Source organism: Strongyloides ratti (assembly GCF_001040885.1).
Source record: "Strongyloides ratti genome assembly S_ratti_ED321, chromosome : 1".
Taxonomy (NCBI): Eukaryota; Metazoa; Nematoda; class Chromadorea; order Rhabditida; family Strongyloididae; genus Strongyloides; species Strongyloides ratti.
Genome location: NC_037307.1, coordinates 11412254 through 11433120, shown reverse-complemented (window position 1 = coordinate 11433120; position 20867 = coordinate 11412254). Strand labels below are relative to the sequence as shown.

General features: G+C 22.2%; 7 protein-coding genes across 7 annotated transcripts; 6 read left to right on the top strand and 1 right to left on the bottom strand.

Annotated features, from left to right (window-relative positions):
* Window positions 1–1262: 1262 nt before the first annotated feature.
* SRAE_1000350600 (Myotubularin-like phosphatase domain-containing protein) lies at window positions 1263–4414 on the top strand (the record flags this gene model as incomplete). The annotated part of the gene is made up of 2 exons (XM_024650704.1): window positions 1263–3704; window positions 3827–4414. The coding sequence occupies 2 exons, from the start codon at window positions 1263–1265 to the stop codon at window positions 4412–4414; spliced, it is 3030 nt and encodes a 1009-aa protein (XP_024504454.1).
* Window positions 4415–4879: 465 nt separating this feature from the next.
* Window positions 4880–9040, top strand: SRAE_1000350500 (Cyclin-dependent kinase 5; the record flags this gene model as incomplete). The annotated part of the gene is made up of 1 exon (XM_024650703.1): window positions 4880–9040. The coding sequence occupies one exon, from the start codon at window positions 4880–4882 to the stop codon at window positions 9038–9040; it is 4161 nt and encodes a 1386-aa protein (XP_024504453.1).
* A 234-nt stretch (window positions 9041–9274) lies between these two features.
* SRAE_1000350400 (Cyclin-dependent kinase 5) lies at window positions 9275–10264 on the top strand (the record flags this gene model as incomplete). The annotated part of the gene is made up of 2 exons (XM_024650702.1): window positions 9275–10076; window positions 10113–10264. The coding sequence occupies 2 exons, from the start codon at window positions 9275–9277 to the stop codon at window positions 10262–10264; spliced, it is 954 nt and encodes a 317-aa protein (XP_024504452.1).
* A 918-nt stretch (window positions 10265–11182) lies between these two features.
* On the top strand, window positions 11183–12708 carry SRAE_1000350300 (4-hydroxyphenylpyruvate dioxygenase; the record flags this gene model as incomplete). Its single annotated transcript, XM_024650701.1, has 2 exons — window positions 11183–11212; window positions 11524–12708. The coding sequence occupies 2 exons, from the start codon at window positions 11183–11185 to the stop codon at window positions 12706–12708; spliced, it is 1215 nt and encodes a 404-aa protein (XP_024504451.1).
* A 1574-nt stretch (window positions 12709–14282) lies between these two features.
* On the top strand, window positions 14283–15699 carry SRAE_1000350200 (Presenilin homolog; the record flags this gene model as incomplete). Its single annotated transcript, XM_024650700.1, has 3 exons — window positions 14283–14668; window positions 14719–14942; window positions 14987–15699. 3 exons carry the CDS (start codon window positions 14283–14285, stop codon window positions 15697–15699), a joined length of 1323 nt encoding a protein of 440 aa, XP_024504450.1.
* Window positions 15700–15881: 182 nt separating this feature from the next.
* On the bottom strand, window positions 15882–16367 carry SRAE_1000350100 (tRNA-specific adenosine deaminase 2; the record flags this gene model as incomplete). Its single annotated transcript, XM_024650699.1, has 1 exon — window positions 15882–16367. The coding sequence occupies one exon, from the start codon at window positions 16365–16367 to the stop codon at window positions 15882–15884; it is 486 nt and encodes a 161-aa protein (XP_024504449.1).
* Window positions 16368–16749: 382 nt separating this feature from the next.
* SRAE_1000350000 (Histone H2B family and Histone core domain and Histone-fold domain-containing protein) lies at window positions 16750–20103 on the top strand (the record flags this gene model as incomplete). Its single annotated transcript, XM_024650698.1, has 3 exons — window positions 16750–17199; window positions 17780–18126; window positions 18168–20103. 3 exons carry the CDS (start codon window positions 16750–16752, stop codon window positions 20101–20103), a joined length of 2733 nt encoding a protein of 910 aa, XP_024504448.1.
* Window positions 20104–20867: the final 764 nt, after the last annotated feature.

Below are 20867 nucleotides of genomic sequence, written 5' to 3'. Positions count from 1 at the left end.
AATGGCATTAACTGAATATAATTATTTAGTTATTATCAATATATCTGATAAAAATTACCTAACATGTGACTGTTTGCACCTTTCTACAAAGAATATTATTACTCAAGAATATTATAAGCACAGAGAAGAACACAGCGTCTCTTTTAGCATTTATCTATATTCTTAATCTTAGTGTTCTTACTTTATCAATGCTTAAAGTTAGACTTCAGTTAATATAGAATAAGTTTATTTTTATGTTGTTAGTATATTTTATATACAATTTTACCTAACTGTTATATGAAAGGGCAAAAGGTTTTTTTTTATGTAATTTTATTTTTCACAAACACGGTGTGTGCAATATTTACGTTTTTAAATGTTTCATTTTCAATAATCACTATTTTATATTTTCAAGATAATTTATAGTATATTATTATTAATTTTTGTTTTATTGTAACATTTTCCATTATATAATAATGAAGGAAAACAAAACTTTTAATTTTATTGTTATACATTTAAAAATAAAATATATCGCTGTTCCATTTCATATGTATTATATGGTAAATTTCGTCATTTTATTTTTATATTAAAAAAAAAAATATATATATATATCTAAACAACATTGTGTATTCTTAACTTATGTTGTATAGCAAATAAAAAAAATTTTTTTATTGATAAATTTAGTCCCCAAATTTATTATAAAAGCATTGGTTATTAATTTATTTTTTAAAATTAAACTGTTCTTTATAGTTAGCTTTTTAAATGATACATTTGTTCTAGAAACAAGTTTCTACTATTCTAAAAACTATTTAGTGCAATTTTCATTAAAACATGCTTTGTTTTCTTTATGTCAGATATTTGTTATTATAAATTTTCTTAGTTAAAATAATATTGTAAATAAGTGATTTCTGTTAAAAAGTATACCCATGCAAGTTATAAGATTATTTAGAATGATTACACATCATTTATATTTTTTATTTTTTATATTATTTTACATATCTTGATAATGTTATTCTTAATTAATTATCTTTTATTTCAGACTTGAGTCTCGTTAATTTTCAACCTAATTTTGTTTTCGGTTGAAAAGAAAATAAAATCATATTACTAATTTTTCACTTATGAAAATTTGAATAACTTTTTGCTAGTGTTATATTAAAAGTAGTCAAATTTATCATTATTTTCTTTCAATTTTTTTTGGTCAACTTTATATTTTGAAAGTAAATTAATTACAAAATATTAAGTAACTTTGGTTACTTATATTAGGTAGTCATCAGTATTTTTATATGATGCAAATACCTTCAGACAACAATAAATTTAATACCTTAAAAAAAGATAATTGTTTAGAAGGAACGACAATTAATTATAAAAATATTAATAATATTACTATTAAAGAAGAAAAAGATATTATAAAAAGTTGTGAAAAGAAAATTCCACAATTTAACATAATGACTGGACAAGGAAATTTAGATCATTCTTTACCTTCAAATCAAGACCATAATAATGGGGTTTTAAAAGATGATATAAATACACATAATAATGAGGTTATTATTAATAAACCTTATTCAAATGATGAAAAAATTAATGAAGAAAATAGTAATGAAAATGATTTAATAGTAAAAAATGATTCATTATTTAATTACCCAACAATTTCTAATGATTTTACTAAAACAAATGAAAGAAGTAATATCAATGAAGAAATTGGCAATTGCATTAAACCAACAAATCTTCCAGGAGAGTCGTTTACTACTTGTCATGAGTGTTCTGTTTGTGCTATGTTTCTATCTCAATATCGTATAGTTATAACATCAGAACAAAAAAAAGCTGTAGCTGTGATACCAATTGTTGCTCTTGATTCTATTGAAGCACGAGAAAGTAACTATTTATTGTTAAATTGTAAAGATGGAAGAATATTACGTGTAAAAGCTAAATCACAGGAGTGTGCAATCACGTGGTTCAAGAAATTGACTCAAATTGCTACAAATACAAGAAATCTCAAGGACATTTTTGCTTTTACTATATCAAAAAATTTAAATGGTGAAAAGAAAGACAATAGTACTATTAGTGAATTTTATAATCAATTGGCTAAAAAATGTATTTCTAAAATTCCTTTTAAAGATGTTGATGTGTATAGTGAATTTAAAAGATTAAATTTTGATCAAAAAATTTGGAAAATTTCAAATAAAAATGAAAATTTTAATTTTTGTAAAACATATCCTCGATATTTAATTGTTCCAACTTCTATGTCTGATAGTGAATTAGATGAAGTGGCGCCAGGACGTTTTTTAGGTCGCATACCAACAGCTGTTTGGCATTGTAAAACAAATGGCGCCGTATTATTGCGGTCTTCTCAACCATATATACGGTATTTTTCGGGTCCAGTAGATGAAGATATAAATTATATAAAAAAGATAAGATTATCTATTAAAACAAATACTACTCCTCAAAATTTGTTAATTGTTGATGCTAGAGCGTATACAGCTGCATTGGCAAATCGTGCTAAATGTGGTGGATATGAGCAACAAGAATATTATGCTAATACTGATGTTGAATTTAGAAATTTAAGTAATATTCATCACATTAGATATGCATTTTCACAATTACGAAATTTAATGATGGGAGTAGATGCTAATCCTGTGAATTTTTTTCAACAACTTCAAGCCACTAACTGGTTAAATTACATTGGTAGCTTAATAGCATCTGGTGTTGTTTGTGCAGAATCATTATTAGATAATGCTAGGCATGTACTTGTTCATTGTTCAGATGGTTGGGATAGGACAACACAAATTGTTTGTTTAACAAAAATTATTGTTGATCCATATTATCGAACAATGAAAGGTTTTGAATATTTGATAAGAAGAGAATGGATTGAATTTGGTCATAAATTTTCTGATAGAAATGGTATTCTTAATGGAAATGGGAATGAAAGAAGTCCAGTATTTTTACAATTTTTAGATTGTGTATATCAATTAACAGTTCAATTTCCATGCAAATTTGAGTTTAATGAATATTACTTAATTAAACTTGTTCATCATTCATGTTCAGGATTATTTGCTGATTTTCTATTTAATAATCTTGAAGAAGCCATTGTATACAGAGATAAATTTTGTATAGAATCAGATAATAATGTACTTTTATCAATATGGAATTATTTTGATATTAAAAGTGATGAATTTAAAAACTTTTTTTATGAACCAAATACAAAATGTGATGATCGTTTAAATCCAAAAGTAGATCTACAACATATGAAAATTTGGGAACGTGTTTATAGTTGTTCACCAATAGAAGATAAAATTAATAATAGTGAAGAAATGCTTTCAAGTGCTATTAATGGTATTTCAATTACTGAACCAATTATTGAGAAGTCGTTATCAAGAAGTGTATCAGCAGAAAGTATATCAAATCATAAAAATCAAAATATGGGCCATTCTCTACATTCATGTAATACTTTTCATGAATCTCGACAATCTCAATCAAGTCCTACACAATTTGGACTTGATGCTTTAATAAGTGAAGATGGTCTTACAAATTGTAAAAGTGAAATTGAAGATAAATTATACAAAACTCAACAATATCTTAATAGTAGTATATATTCTAACAACTATAGAAATTCAAATATAAAAACATTTGTTGCTTCTACTGATTTAGGATTCAATCATTGCCAGAAACCATTATCATTAAATTATCAAAATGAAACCGCTAAACTAGACATGGATTTTGAAATGAAATCGGTATGCCAATGATCTGTATATACTTATACAAGCCTTCAAGAGTTAGTTATTAATACTCTCTCGTGTGACTTGTTACAATATCAATTATTTATTTTTCTAATATATTTTTTTTCTATTTTCAGCCATCATCAGATATACAACCAGATATTAAGTCACTTAGTTCGGATTGTTCTTTTTCTATACAAGGTGGATCATTTATTCAACATAATGGCTCTTTATCAGAAGAATCACAAATTCTTTTGAATGATTCATTGGATGAAAATATTCCTGAACGTATTGGTAGGGATCGTCTTTTTTCTGAATGTACAAAACAGGAGTATATAATAACTGATACACAGGCGAGGATTTGTACACCATTTGAAGATGAATATACATTTACACATACATCTCCAATAGATGTTCCTATTGATCCATCAGCATCAAATTGTAGTACAACACCAGGATCAACATTTTCTCAATCATATGTTATTACAAATTCATTTAATGAAAATGATAATATAGTAAATCATGGATCACCATCATCTTCATTAACAGAAGCAAAAAGAATAACAGTATCTAATGCAAGTACTTCTCCAACTATTAAAAGTAGATCATTGACAAAAACAACATCTTCAATTCCTATTAGGTATTCCTCAGGTGCTCCAACATCAATGATGGTACAATCATCACAATCATATTTTCGTGAAGATTGTCAAACAATTAGAAGTTAATAAAAATTAGAATAAAATCAAATAACTTAATATATTGGTTATTTGTTATATTTGATTGCTCAAATTAAATTTATAGAAATTTTTAATTATTTACCAAAATAACATATTTAGGAGATTTTTAATAGCTCAAAAAAGTTTTTATATTTCATTTTTTTGTATATTATTTTTGCTTCACTATATAATCATGACTAACTGGCTTTCGGTGTAAATTGAAGGATATTTTCCATAAAAGATATTCTTCTTTATCATGTATCTTTTTTAAAATTATTATTTTTTTTGTTAAGATTTGTAAATTACGTGTTCGAAAATTTTTAATACGAAATTTTAAAATAACGTAGTTTAAATGAAAATATAATAAATTGTTTTAAAAAGAAAATATATTGGAAAAAGTTTTATCTTTTATTTTATATCTTATCAATAATATATTACATACATATTTTTTTAAAGTTTTTTTTTTTTTATAAAATGTCTTCAGATTTTATGGGTGATAAGAAACATCTTAATATTCCATTTTTTGATCCAACAAAACCTCCACCAAATTTTAATTTATTTATTGATGATGGTAATTTACTAAATACACCATTTGCACCACCAGAATTAAAAAAATCATTTGGTGAAAATGTAATATTAAAAAGTTTAAGAAGAACTAGTGATGTTGATACTCAATTACTAACACCAAAAATAATATCTCCAGTTAAGGCAGTATTTACATCACCAATACAACCACCACCACCACCAATGCCTAATTTGGTTCTTCCACCAAAACCAATAACACCACAAAATACAAATAATAAACAATCTAATAATACAAAAATGGATCAAATTGATAAGGCTTTTATCAATAAAGCTATTGCACCATTAGAATTAAAAAAAAATTGTACAAATTCAAATTCAACATCTATAATACAATCATTACATTCAGCACCACCATATGAAAATAAAAATTCTAAAAATTGTTTTTTTCGTTATAAAACTAAACAAAATATTAAAAAATTAAATGTTCCATCAAGTGTACCTATACCATCATTACGTCCAAAAACATTTAATTTTAATGGTAGAAAAATTTCATTTACAAATAAAGAAATGCCTGAAAAATCTCTTAAACCAATTTTACGAGATACTGGTAATGATTATAAATATATTCAACAGAACAAATATTTTGATAATGCTTTATCAGCTTTTCAAATAATATGTTTAGAAGAAAATAAAAATGAAGCTATAAAAACATCTTTAAAAGCACATCATCGTATACTAGAGTACAAAGAATGTTTTGTTTTGATGAAAATGCTTAATGATTCATCTTCAAAGTTATATAAATACATTAAAAATGGTTTAGATAAAAAATATTTAATAAAAGAATTATACAATATTATAGAGGAAAAATTTAAAAAACAAGAATTTAAATCTGTTACTCATCCCAGAATAAGTATTGTTTATAATATTGTTAAAGAATATGAAAAAATTATAGAAAGAGAAGAAAGTAATTTACCAATTAATGATAATTATGATGAAAATGAAATAAAACCTTATAGGCAAGGTAGTGAAAATATTAGACAATTTATTAAAGAAAAAAACCCAAAAGAAGTTGTTGCATTTTATAAAAAAAGAAATGAAGATTTAGATAAAAATGATAAAAAATATGTTAATATAAAAGATTTAGTTAAATTATTAAAAAAAAGAAATAGTTGTGAGTTATATTCATATAAACAAAATGATCCATTAGTTGCTGTAATTAAAAAAGTCAGAGAACTTACAAAATCTGGAGTGATAGAAAGATTAAAAATTCATAAAGTTTTAGTTAATAAAGAAAAAAATCATAAATCTGGAGACAAATTGGAAAAAGAAAAAAAAGATTTAGCATCAATTAAAGCAATTGTATTAGAAAAAGAAATACAACTTGTATCAAATATTTTTAACAATACAACAAATAGTGATAAAGTACTAAGAGAATCATTAACAAATAAATCTAGTAAATTTCAAAATACTCCATATAATAATTTTATGAGAGTAAAAAAAATATTTAATGATATTAGATATGAAACTAAATTTAAAGATGCAAATAATTTTAAACCTTTATACAAAATTTTTGAAGATGGTGGAACAAGAATGTTTTATGTAATTGATCGTATAGATAAAAAAAGGTGCATTTTAAAGGAGTATCTTAATTTTGGTAGTAATGAAAACTTAATAATTCAATTTAAAAGTGAAATTGAATGTCTTGTTAAAAATCGAGAACGTATGTTTGAACCTATTTTAGGATTTGCACTTAATCTTAGACTTAATCGTCTATATATTGGTTATGGAATTAATAATAATACTTTGGAGAAAGTTGTCAAAGATGATAATTATGTACCAGATATATCATTTATACGTTTTATTTCTCAACAAATAATTGAAGGTCTTTATCATTTAGAACGAATAGGAATAGTACATAAAGATATAAAACCGGGTAATATATTTGTAAAATCAGATAATAAACGAATAACTATTGGCAATTTTCATTACAGTAGTTATATAAAAGAACCAAACAATCTAGTGTATAATGATAAATCTTATAATTATAGAGCTCTTGAAGCCTATATTGAACCCTTAAAATTAACACATGCTGTTGATATGTGGGGTGCTGGATGCGTTATATATGAAATGTGTACTGGTGGTTTTCCTTTATTTGAAGGAAACACTCCGTTAGCAGTTGTTGGTAGTATTTATAAAGTAATTGGTGCCCCATCAAGAGAATTGTGTCATGGATATGATAAAATTTTCTTTTATAGATATATACATTTTGCTAAAACTCGCCCAACAAAATTAAATTTTAGCATGCAAAGTTTAAATCCATATTTAGAAGATTTTTTTAATAAAATATTTACACATAATGGTTCAGGAAGAATAAAACCATATGATGCATTATTTCATCCATATTTAGAAGATATATCAGGTGAAGGAATGAAAACAAGTGAAAAATGGCATATGAAATATGAAAAATTAAAAGATCATTCGTTAAAATTTGAAAAACAGGTTCGTTATATAAATTTATTAATTGAAAAATTAAAAGAACAACAAGATCGAAGAAAAGAAATTTCAAATGATATTTCAAAAATAATGTTGGAAAAATTATCAGAAGATACGGAAGAATTTTTAAGATTAAAAAATTTAAATAGAAAAAGAAAATGTTTACCAAATTTAAATATTTTACCTAAAAAAAAGAAACTTACTTTAGATGATGTTAAAATATTATTAAATAATATAAAACCATCAAATCAATTTAATGTAAAAAAATTATTAGAGTTATATAAAGGAAAGAATGTTCTAAATATTTTTGTGACAAAACCACTTTTTAGGAGAATTCTTATTAGAACTGGAAGGATTTCTGTTTCTTTAGCCTATGAATTATTAGCCAGAATTGAAACTGGAAAATTAAGGTTGAAAGATGTAAAATCAAGTAAAATAATGAGGAAGAAAATCATGAATATTCAGGCAAGTGAAAAAATTAAAAGAGAAAAAAGAATATTAAAAGTTAAGAAATTAAATAAGAATAAATTAAAGAAAAGCAAAAAGTCAATTAATTTTTGTAAAAAAAATGATGAAAATAAAAAAGTATTAAATAATACTAAATCTGAAATCAAAAAAAATCACCATTTAAAAAGTAATGTTCAATGTAAAAAAAAATCAAATCTTCAATCATTTATTGGAGGAAAGAAGATAAAACTAAAGAAAAAACCAATATTTGTTATACCAAAATTACCAAAAAACTTGTCAAAAGACAAAAATTTAAAGAATTCAGAATCTAATGTTGATAAAGTAGTAAAAAATAAACAAAAATTAAAAAAAGAAAAAAAGATTAAAGAAAAATCAAGTAATATTTTAGAATTTCCTTCTGACAAAAGTACCTCAAAGAAGAATGATAATATTGATAAGATGGAAAAAAGTAAAGAATTAGAAAAATTACCATTACCAAAAAATTTAGAATCAAAAGTAGTAAAATCAACAAAACCTTTTCCACAATGTTTGATGCCTGATGATGAACCATGTAGTAGTAAATCAATTGTAAAAGCAAAAGATAAACCATGGTATGAAATAAAAACAATGCCATCACTTCCATATGACAAGGCACCAAAAATATACATACCACCTGATACTCAAGTAATGCCTAAACGAACATTTAATTCTATACATAAACAATTAAGAAAAAATTCAAATAAATCATCTCATAAAAGTCAAACAATTAAACCATTAAAAATACCACCTGTATTAACACCAGCAGAAAGAATTCAAAAATTGAAAGCACAAACACCATTGTTTTCACCACCAAATTTGCAACAATTTAGTAAACCATCACCAACTATCAGTCATTTATATAATCAATTATCAAATAATAAGTCTTCTCCTGCTTTAAAATCAACAGATCTTATCAGTGATAATAATCCTTTTCGTAAAGATAGACTTGATCGTGATTTAAAAAGGCAATCATTAACAATAAAAGATAGATTATTTGAGAGAATAACAACTCCTCCAAAACCACCAAATTTAGTATTTTCAAAAAACCAACCATTTGCTGAGAATGAAGGTACAATTAAAAATCTTTTGATTGTAGAAAAAGATAAAATACAAAAAAAAATCGATGATTAATAAATGATAATTTTAAAAAAAATAAATAATACTAATTTTGGTGTAATTCAACAATTAATTAAATATGTATTTTAGATCTCATTTTGCCATATTTGTTGTTTTTTTTTTAAATAATAATTTATTATATTTTTTTTAATATTAAACTAAAAATAAGTTATAAGCGATTATTTATTTTATTATTATTTTTATTTCGTTATGATCTAATTATTTCATTAAAATATTAGATAATTAATAATGGATTCTGAGGAGGAAAATTATAATAATGATAGTCTGTGTTATTATACTAAACTTTCAGATATATTTAAAAAATATAATATTTATGGTGAAGTTATCCAAAACACGGATGATTTTATATTTATTGAAGAAGTTGGACATGGTTCCTATGGAGAAGTTTATAAGGTTGAAAAAAAAATAAATAAAAAAATAAGTGTTTTAAAAGAAATATATGCATTTAATACTGATAAAAATATTGTAAAATGTTTTATACGTGAATTGTTAATACTCAGAAGTTGTTCACATCCAAATATTATTAAAATTAATGGATTTGCTCAAAATTTTTTAGATGGTACTGTATATATTGAGTATAATTATTATTCTGATACTTTACAAGATTTAATGTCAATGGGTAAAGAAATAAATGAAGAAACAATAAAATTATTTATATATCAATTATTTGATGCATTATCATACATCCATTCCAAAGGAATATTTCATAGAGATGTTACACCATCAAATATTCTTTTATCATCTTCTGATAAACTTATTCTTACCGATTTTAATATGTCTAAATATATTAACTCTATTCAAAATGATATAGAATGTCATACTCCTTGTCTTACTACTCTTCAATATAGAGCTCCAGAAATTTTACTTGATATTCCTGATTACAATGAAAGTATAGATATATGGGCTGTTGGGTGTATATTAGTTGAAATGATTAACGATGGTGAACCATTATTTAATGGAAATAGTGATCTCGAACAACTCAAGAATATATTTAATATTATTGGATTACCAAATGAAACTAATTTACCAGGTTATAATAATATTCAATTTTTTCAATATTTTTCAGTTGAAATACAAGAATTTAAATCACTTAAAAAAACACTTAAAAGAATAACTGATAATAATATTTTGGATCTTATGAATCAAATATTTACTTATAATTATAAAAAACGATTAAAGGCAATAGAAGGAAAAACACATCCCTATCTTTCTAGATAAGAGAAATTATATAGATCTTAATTTTTTTTTTTTTGATAAGAAAAATTTAATTTTTATATTTAAATAAAAATTATTAGTACATTTATTGTTCCTTTAAAACCATTATTTTATTTATTATAATAAATTATTTTATTGTTTCAATGTTATACCAATGATCATTTTCGTTTTTTTTTTATTTCATAAAACCTGTAATTATATAGCTTTCTTTTATAATTAATTTAAACTAGATTTTGTTAGTTTATCTTTAAAATATAAATTACATAATTGTTCATTAAACAAATATTCATAGTTTTAAATAATTCTTTATTTCCTTTTATCAGTTATATTTATTGCATGTAGTAGTGTTTAACACATTTCAAAAATTATACCAACTAATTTAATATAATATCATTATTAATTAGTTTACAAAAATAAAATATTATTATCACATGGCAAATATCTTTTAAATATATTTTTATTGTACTTTCATATTTACAAATGTTACTTTAAATAGAAAGAAATTTTTATAGACATGGCAACGAAATAATTAATTATAATAATTATTATTTTTTTTTTTTGCTTATTTTCATTGTAATTTTATTATGACACTAATTGATGTATTATCAATGATTTAGTGCTTTATTTTTAATATTCTTTATTCTTACTTCCATATGCTTTTACTTTTTAGTAATAATTCTCATGAAATAAATCATAAAAAAAAAAACTTATACTTTGTCATTGAAATTCAAAAGTAAATGGCAGTTTTATAATACTTTTTTCTTAATTATCTATTTATAACATCATATAAATGATGCCTCCTTGTAAACATAATTAACTTTCGTATATTTTATAATTAAAATGAATATAATAAGTATATTATTTTATATTTAAAATATTTTACCATCATATATTCTTCAAATTAATACTCCACCCATTTCAATGAATGTTCATGGATTGACAACGAAACTTGTAAAGATGATGAAATATGATCAAGGATTTATAAAGTGATCATGATTAGGTTTATTGTTTTACAACAAATGACTGCCTTTTTATTAGTTGTATAAAACATCAATTTACTATAAAAGAGTAACATTTTTAATATTAATTGTAATTATCTTTTATATAAATATTTTTTTTTATAAATATCTATATATAATAAATATTATTTTTTTTTAGTTTATATTTTTATTGGAAAATAATATATAATTTTGTTATATTCTTATAAATTATCAAAATGGTAAATTTTATAAATTAATTAATTAACCTATATATATTTTTAGAATTATGAAAAAGGAGCAAAACCAGAAGCAGGAAAATTTATTTGTTTTGATCATATACGTTTTTATGTAGGAAATGCTAAACAAGCTGCTAATTGGTATTGTACAAATTTTGGTTTTGAACCATATGCTTATAAAGGTCTTGAAACTGGATCACGTTTAGTTGCTTCACATGCCGTTAAACAAAATAAAATTATTTTTGTTTTTGAAACAGCACTTTTACCAGGAAATTTGGAAATAGGTGAACATCTTGTTCAACATGGAGATGGTGTTAAAGATGTTGCATTTGAAGTTGATGATATTCATTATATTGTAAATTATGCCAAAAATAAGGGTGCTGTTGTTGTTAAAGATATTACCAAAGAGGAAGATGAAGATGGTTTTATTTTAACTGCCTCTCTTCAAACATATGGTGATACTCTTCATACACTTATTGAAAGAAAAAATTATAAAGGAGTTTTTCTTCCTGGATTTAAAAAACATTCATATGGTGAAGAATTTTTCAAAACATTACCAAAGGTTGGTCTAGATTTTATTGACCATTGTGTTGGTAATCAACCAGAAAATATGATGGAACCAGCTGTTCAATGGTATGAAGAAATGCTTCAATTTCATAGATTTTGGAGTGTTGATGATACAATGATTCATACAGAATATTCTGCACTTAGTTCAATTGTTATGACAAACTATGAAGAAACAATAAAAATGCCTATTAATGAACCAGCAGTTGGAAGAAAAGCTATATCACAAATTCAAGAATATGTAGATTATTATGGTGGAGCTGGAGTTCAACATATTGCATTGAATACTCAAGATATTATTACGGCAATTGTAGCATTAAAAAAAAGAGGTGTTGAATTTCTTTCTATTCCAGATGCTTATTATGATAATCTTAGAGATAGACTCTCAAATTCATCTACAAAAGTTGCCGAAGATATTGATAAATTACAAAAATTAAAAATTCTTGTTGATTTTGATGAAAATGGATATCTTCTTCAAATATTTTCTAAACCATGTCAGGACAGACCAACTCTTTTTATTGAAATTATCCAAAGAAGAAATCATCAAGGATTTGGTGCTGGTAACTTTAAAGCCTTATTTGAATCAATTGAGTTAGAACAAAATGAGCGTGGAAATCTATTTTATAGTGATGTTAAACAAGGAGGAGAAAAATTAAAAAAAATATAATGATTTTATAAATATTTGATTCAAATATAATAGTATAAGAATTATACAAAACAATGCAAAGTAGTTTGCATAATTATCGTCTTTTGCTAATTATTATTTTTTTTATATATTGTAAAAAATAGAAAACTACAAAATAAATTTTGTATTTATCATTGCATATTAATTATTTTTAACAACATTAATTTGTAAAATTAGTAGATAATAAAGAAAAAAATCAATTACTTTTGTAATAAATAAAATTATTTAGTTTATTGAAAATTTTATACAACTTATTTGCTATAATATTTTTCTTTGTATTATGAATGCTAAAAATTACTTGTAATATATTTTAAAATATTGTTTTCAATTATTCAAAAAAAAAACTTGTGATAACTTTTTTATCGTTAAATGTGTGTTTTTATATATTATTAAATTAAATATAAAGGTAGATAATAGTGAGTATTTTTTATAAATTGTTATGTTAATGTATCCATTACAGACTTCATATATCACAATTAAAAAATGTTAAATTTTTTTTCATTTAGAAAATTTAAACAATTTACATCTGAAGATTATTTATAATAAAAATATTTTATATGTTACTCTAATTACTTTTACAAAAAAAACAACATTTTTTCGAATTTTGAAACAAAAATATACTCATTTGATAGCTCTTGAAGAATGATAAATTTTGAATATAATAAAAAGTATAAAAATATTAAAAATAAAGATGTTGCAAGCAATAAAAATTATAGACGAATATAGAGAATAATTTTTAAGCAAACATGAATTTCATAATAAAATTATATTTTTTTAATAAATAATTAATTCTAGATCAGTTATTTTTTTAAAAATCTATTTATTAAGCTTAGTCTTGTTCTTATAATATGTCTTTAATCTAAGTTATATTAAGAAATCTAGTTTAAAATAAATTTCAAGAATGTATTTATAACTCAAGTAAATAAACTATTATAAATTTCAAATTTGGTACGTTAAATTTCTTTTAATTTTTCTAATATACCTTACGTTAAGAAAAAATTTTCTAGTTTTCAATATTATTTGAGATGAGGTATAAATAAAAGCGAAAATATTTTATAAATATTTACTTTTCCATACTTTTTAATATTTTATCCAAAAATTATTGCATAACCATATGATTAAAAGCATTGATTTTTTTTAAATTATCATATAATGAAAAACACTTTAAAAAAAATATTTATTATTTACAGAGATTCATAAATTTTCCAATCAATTTTTTAATTGATATTTTATTACTTCTCTGTATATGTTTAACAATTGAAATATATAAATTATTACTTTATCTTAATTTTAAAGTTTAAAGATTTTTCATTCATTCTTTAAAGTTTATTTTTAATATTATAAATAGTAAAAATAATAATTATATCAAATTTTAAAACAATTGAAGTAATCTTTTTTACACATGTTATATACAATATTATAAATTTCTAAAATTAAGATAAAATTAGAATTTAAAATTTTCTTTCATAATTAATTTGAATATAGTTATGTTTAACAATAAAAAATTATAAATTTTTTATGTGTAATTTATTTCCTTAAATAATTATTTAGTTACAATGACAATGTTTCCTGTTGAAAAATGTTCAATATTTAAGTATAATTCTGATGTTTTGGAGAAAGCTTTTCGTCCTGGTATTAAAATGTTTTTACCTGTTTTGTTAAATATGATTTTAACATTATTATTTTGGATTGGATTATATGATATGAAACAAGAAAAAAATAATCCTTTTAATTTGAATATGTTATCTACAGAAGGTGATTTCACAACAGGAAATCAAATTTTTGATGGAATTATAAATGCTTTTAGTTTAATATTTCTTATTGGTTTAGTGAGTTTTGGATTGTTAGCATTAGCAATATATGAATTTAAAAATGTCATACAAGGATGGTTAGCTTTTTCATTGGTATCCGTCTTATTTGGAGTATTTTCAATTTATATATAGTATGTTTTTTTTTTTTTTTAAATAATATTAATATGTTTTTTATTCTTAGTGATTTTTTAAAAATGTATAATATATCAAATCAAATTTTATTAACAATTGTTATATCTTCTATTTATGGTACTATTGGTTGTTTTGTTTTTTTTACCAAAAAAATACAACTATTATATCATCAAATTTATACAATTATTAATTGTGCAATGGTCAGTGTTTTATATTTACGTTCTTTTCCGGAATCAACTATCTGGTATGTATTACCTACAACACTTTTATGGGGTAGGTCAATTTTTTTGTTATATAATAAATTTATAAAATTAAAGATATATTTGCTGTTTGGTCACCATTTGGACCATTAAAAAGAGTTACTGAAAAAGCATACCAATATAATGAATCCATTTTAAAATTTATGATGTTTACAGCAGACAATATAAATGAAAACACCAACACTGAAAATGATAAAATTAAGTATGATGATGAAAATTCATTGATTTCTTCAACATCTGAGGAAGATGAATTAAATGACAGCATTTCTACTAACAATGATGATTCTAAATATGATTATGAAACTTCAAAAACAGAAGATTACGAGATGCCAACTGAAATAGAAGAGGAAGAAAGTGTCGATGAGAATACAGAATTAGAATATTTATTTAATAATCAGGATAAAGGAGATTATGATAGACGAATAGAAGATAAAGATAAAATAATAAAGAAAAATAAAAGAAAAATGATAACTGCAATGGATGCGTTAAGTGATGACAACTCAGTTCGTCTTGGTTTAGGAGATTTTATTTTTTACAGTTTACTTGTTGGAAAATCAGCTGTCGATATGTCAATTATGGCAACAACAGCCTCAATTTTTGCAATATTACTTGGTCTGTTAATTACATTAATATTTTTACAAAAAGGAGATATTGTCGTTCCAGCTTTACCTATTCCAATATTTTTAGGTATAATTTTTCATTTTGGTACTTTATATTTTATTGAACCTTTTATAAAACAATTATATAGAAATTATATTTATTTACTTTAATAAATATAAATAAAATATATTAAAATAAATGGATTTTTTTTTATTATAATTTATTTGATAAATTATTTTGTGATATAGAAAAAAAAACAATAACTACTTTTAAAAAATTAAAAACAAAATTAAGTATATAGGCATAAGATGTTTCTATGAAAATACAATCAAATTTGTTGATTATTGATCAATTATATTTTTTTTAATTTCCTTTTTCCTTCTGGCGCTTTTACATTTTCTCTGTCATAAAATTTTCTTAACAATGAAATTGCCCGTTCCTCATCAATATTAGAAAATATCATAAAACTATTCTTTGTAGGTCCATAATTACTTATATTTGAGACACTATGAATACCACCAAAACGTTCATTTGATGCAGCAAATACAATTTTTTTAATTCCTAATTGTATCATTGCTGATGCACACATAATACATGGTTCTAATGTTACATACAATTCAAGTGATTTAGCAATTTCTTCTACTTTTATATTTTTATCTTTACACCATTCTCTTAGATCATCAAATGCAACCATCTCAGCATGTCTTGTGGGATTTTTTGTTCGATTAACATCATTAAAACCACGTCCTACTATTTCATTTTTATATACTAAAACACATCCTACAGGAACTTCTAAATTTTCATATGCCTTTTCTGCTAAAATAAATGCTTCATCCATAAAATAAGAAAAAAAATCATTAGTCATTATAGAAATTAATATTTTTATTTTTAAATATTTTACCAAGCGAACGCGCCCTACTTTATCAATTTCAAATATATTTATAAAGAAGTTTTTGTATGTACTTATGATAAATATAAGAGAATAATATATTTTTTATATTATTAATAAATCTAAAATAAAATTTAAAAATGATAGGTCTTTTTCACACAATTAACATTTTTCTTAATTTTTTAATTTAAAAATGTACAATTTTTTTTTTTGACTAATATTCAATAAAATGATAAAAAGTACAAAGGTTAAACTTCAATTAAATTAATGTTGTAATATAAAACAGCAATTTATTTAAAATAATTTACAATTTTTTACTCATTTTTCAAAGATGTTTGTTTCAATTTATCAAACGTGGAAATCTTGTCTCAATTTTTTAAAGAAAATTTGTTATGGTAATAATAATAGGAAAAAAATAATTTTTATCAAAAAATATTTGGATACCGATATAGAAAGTGATCATTCTATTGAAAAAGATCCATTTTTAAGAAAAAAAGTTGTTAAAAAATGTAAAGCTAAAAAAAGAGTACATAAAAGAAGATATTCTAAAGAAATCAAAAAAATTTTGAAAAGAATTTATCCTGATTTTAAAATTTCATTTGATGGTATAGATATTATGAACTGTCTTATTAATGATGTTTTTGATCAAATTGTCTTAGAATCATCAAGATTATGTCATATTAGTAATAGAAAAACAATTATGATTCATGATATTGAATATGCTGTAAAACTTATCTTTCCAAAAAAATTATCTGAAAAAGCAATTGAAAATGCTACCAAAGTTTTAAATGAATTTAATAACTCTTATTAAACTTTAAAAAATTTATGTTAAAGCTTAATTATTATTTGTTAGTAAATTTTTTTCTTTATTATTCATAAATTATAATATAATAAATATTTTTTTTATTATTTATTGTTAAGATATTACACAATTAAAAATAAATCATTGTGACTTACTACATTTAAAACGCGTTTTTTAGGAAATAAAGTGATTTTAACATAAATTTAAAATATTTTTATATCATATATGTTTAATAGTAAAAACCTTTTTTTTATATTTTATTATATCATATCTTTTATATTTCTATTTTATCTAACTTTGTCTTTTAATGACATATATTCATATTACCGACGATGATCTTTTATTATTTATCAAGAAAATTATTTTATATATTAATATATCTTTTTTATTTTATTATTATTTATGTTGAAACAAAATTAAAATTTCATTGTCCAAATGATCATGTACTTGTTCTTAATAGAATAGTTGCTAATACTATAAAATTTGAATGTCAAGAGGCAAAGTTTTGTGAAACAATGAAATATGTAGGTTTTGAAAAAATTTTTTATTCCTATTAAAGTCAAAGGATTGTATTTATAATGATGGTAGATTTTCATGTATAGGTGAAAATACTTTTACATCAAGTATTTATCAAAGACCTTCTGATGATCTCATATTACATAAATGTTGTACATTTTGGCATCAAACAAAAGATATGCAAAAAAAGCTGAAATTTAATTCAGAAATAATGAATTGTTTTAATTATGAAGTTAATTTCAATAGTAAAACAAAATATCCAGAATTATATACTGATAATTTTAATGAAAACAACTTGGATCCATTAAAAATAAAAAACTATTTTACAACTTTTGACAATTTAGATGAAAATAAAGAAATAATATTTATCAAAAAAATTCAACCAAAAAAGTTAGTTTTTAATTTTATATTTTATATTTTAATTATTATAGATATGGTTATTATTTAATGTTATGTAAAAATGAATGTATTAAAAAGGATAATACAATTAAAAATCAAACTATATTAACTAATTTTTTATTGCCGTCATCTGATAACATTAATAAGAAAAATGTTTTTTTTAAAAATTTTAATTTTTCAAGAAATTTGGATTTACGTATAAAATTAGAAAACGACAAAAAGAAAAAGTATAAATTTTTAAAAATTAATTCAAAAGAATTAAAATCAAAAGAATGGGAAGATATTTCTCAAAGTATAAAAATGGCAACATTCAAAAGGATGCTTTATAATTTAGAAAAACATTTTAAACAAAATAATACTACTAAAAATAATAAAATGTTTGTTTTTAAAGTAAATAGTACCATCATTAATTTACCAGCTTTATCTTTTGTGGATAAAAATATTAATAATGAATCTAATAGTTTGTCTCTTTTATTTGACAATGAACGTAAATTGAAAAATATGAAAAAAAGGATTTCAATTAATGGTAATGTGAATAAAGTTAATAAAGAAAATATAAAATTATCTAAAATAATTATACCACTACAAACTACAACACCATTTAATGATAATTTCATCTATTTTAAAACGAGACAAAATGGTTTAAAAATAAAAATAATACCCGAAAAATCTAATGAAATTACTCAAATCACAACATCTAGTACTCCTATAACTCAAGTTTCAAAATTAAATAACGATGAAACACTAACAGTTGAAAATTTACCTCTAAATCTTTTGATGAAAATTGTTCAAGAACATAATATGAAAGAAAATAAGATAAAAAGCATTACAAGTACAACAACACCAGAACCAAATGATAAGAAGTTAAAAGATGAAGTACTAAATCTTCAAAAACAATTACTACTAATATTGTTAAAAGATAAAGAGGAAAATAAATCAAAAGAAAATATTTTATCTTTAATTTCAAAAGAAACTTTGGTAAAATTATTATCAAATAATAATGAACAAAAACATACAACAACAACAACAACAACCGAGCCAACAACAAAAGAACGTGTAATTCTTGAATTACCAAAGGAAGTTCTTCAACTTTTAATAAATGCAAATAAAATTTCTAAACAAGAAAACACAAAAAAAGAAAATGATTCAAATGAAAAAGAAAAAGAAAATAATGATGAAAAAATTTCTCTCAGTGCTGTTACACTTTTAAAGCTTCTTACAACCAATTTAAAAAATCAAAGCAATGAAAAAAATAAAAGTAATGAAGAAGATAAAATTGTAAGTAAGAATATACTTATTACAACATCAATTAGTCCTAAAAAAGTTTATAAATCAGCAGCCATAATAAGATCAGATGGAAGCGAATCTGATGAGGATATTGTTGAAGAATATGGCGAAGAAACTGAAAAAACTACTAGGACAACTTTTCTAAGAAAATCTAAATCAAAAAGAACTACAAAGAGAGCTTTATCACTAGAGTATGAGGAAGCTAGTGATGAAAAAGTTGAACAGAGAAAAATAAAAACAAGCACAAGATCAAAATTTCGAAAAATATTCACTCAAACAACAAAAAAAAAAGTGGTTGATAAAGATGACAGTAGCGACTATGAGGATAATAGTGAAAGAACAAAAAACACCAAATCAACAAAAAAATTAAGCAAAGCAGCTTCTGCTGCAGCTGTAACAATAATAACATCCTCTGAATCTAATGAACTAATAACTTCTACCACAAGAAATTTACGAAAACTAAAACAACGAAATAGGCATTCAACTATTTCACATCATAAAAGAAATAGAAAGCGAATGAATCGTCATAAAGGATTATTTGAAAGTTTTAACAGTAGCCAATTTCTTATTAACTTAATACCAAGAATTAAAGAAACATTTGGTATTGAGCCACAAGTTCATCCTACTGAAAAAAAGGCAAATATAATTCCCTATCGTTATAATACAACATTAGATAATTAGTACTATAAATTAATAGATATCGTTATTGTTTAAATAGTTTTTTATATTTATATATAATTAAAAGTTATGATAAAAATAATTTATTTAATTACAATTTACAATAAATAATTTTTACATCAAACAAGTAAACTTAGTTTTTTATTTTTATTTATAAATTTAGATTCTATAAAATTATTTTTTTTTAAAAATTTTTTTAGACATAATTTATGAATTATTTATTTATATTAATTTTTAATCAAAACATTAATATTGTTATTTCTATAAAAGTTTTTAAATTTTTTTAAAATTAGTTTTAATTTTTTACTTTACTTACATTCTTATAAATATTTACGAAATTTGGTTTTTTTATGAATTTATAGTATGACATACTTTTAATTATTCTTTATGTTTTTTCAATATTAGCATTATAATAGTTTCATCTTAAAAAAAAATTTTAAGTTGAAAATTATATTTCTTACCATTGTATTAACTATTATCATAGTCATAAAACTTTTTTATCATTTTTTCCTTATTAATTTATTTTTTTATCAATTATCTTTTATTATACATGCTTTTTTATTTATTAAAATTAGATTTACATTATTATTCAATTTAAAGCAATTCTAATCTAAGTTTACTTTTTGATAAACCTTTTTATTTATATATGAATTTAAAAATCGTATATTATTGTTAACACTAATTTCAATATTAAAAAACTTCTTATTTAACAATTTTTTTAAAAAAATTATCTCTCATATTATAAATTTTTTTATACAGAAAATAAT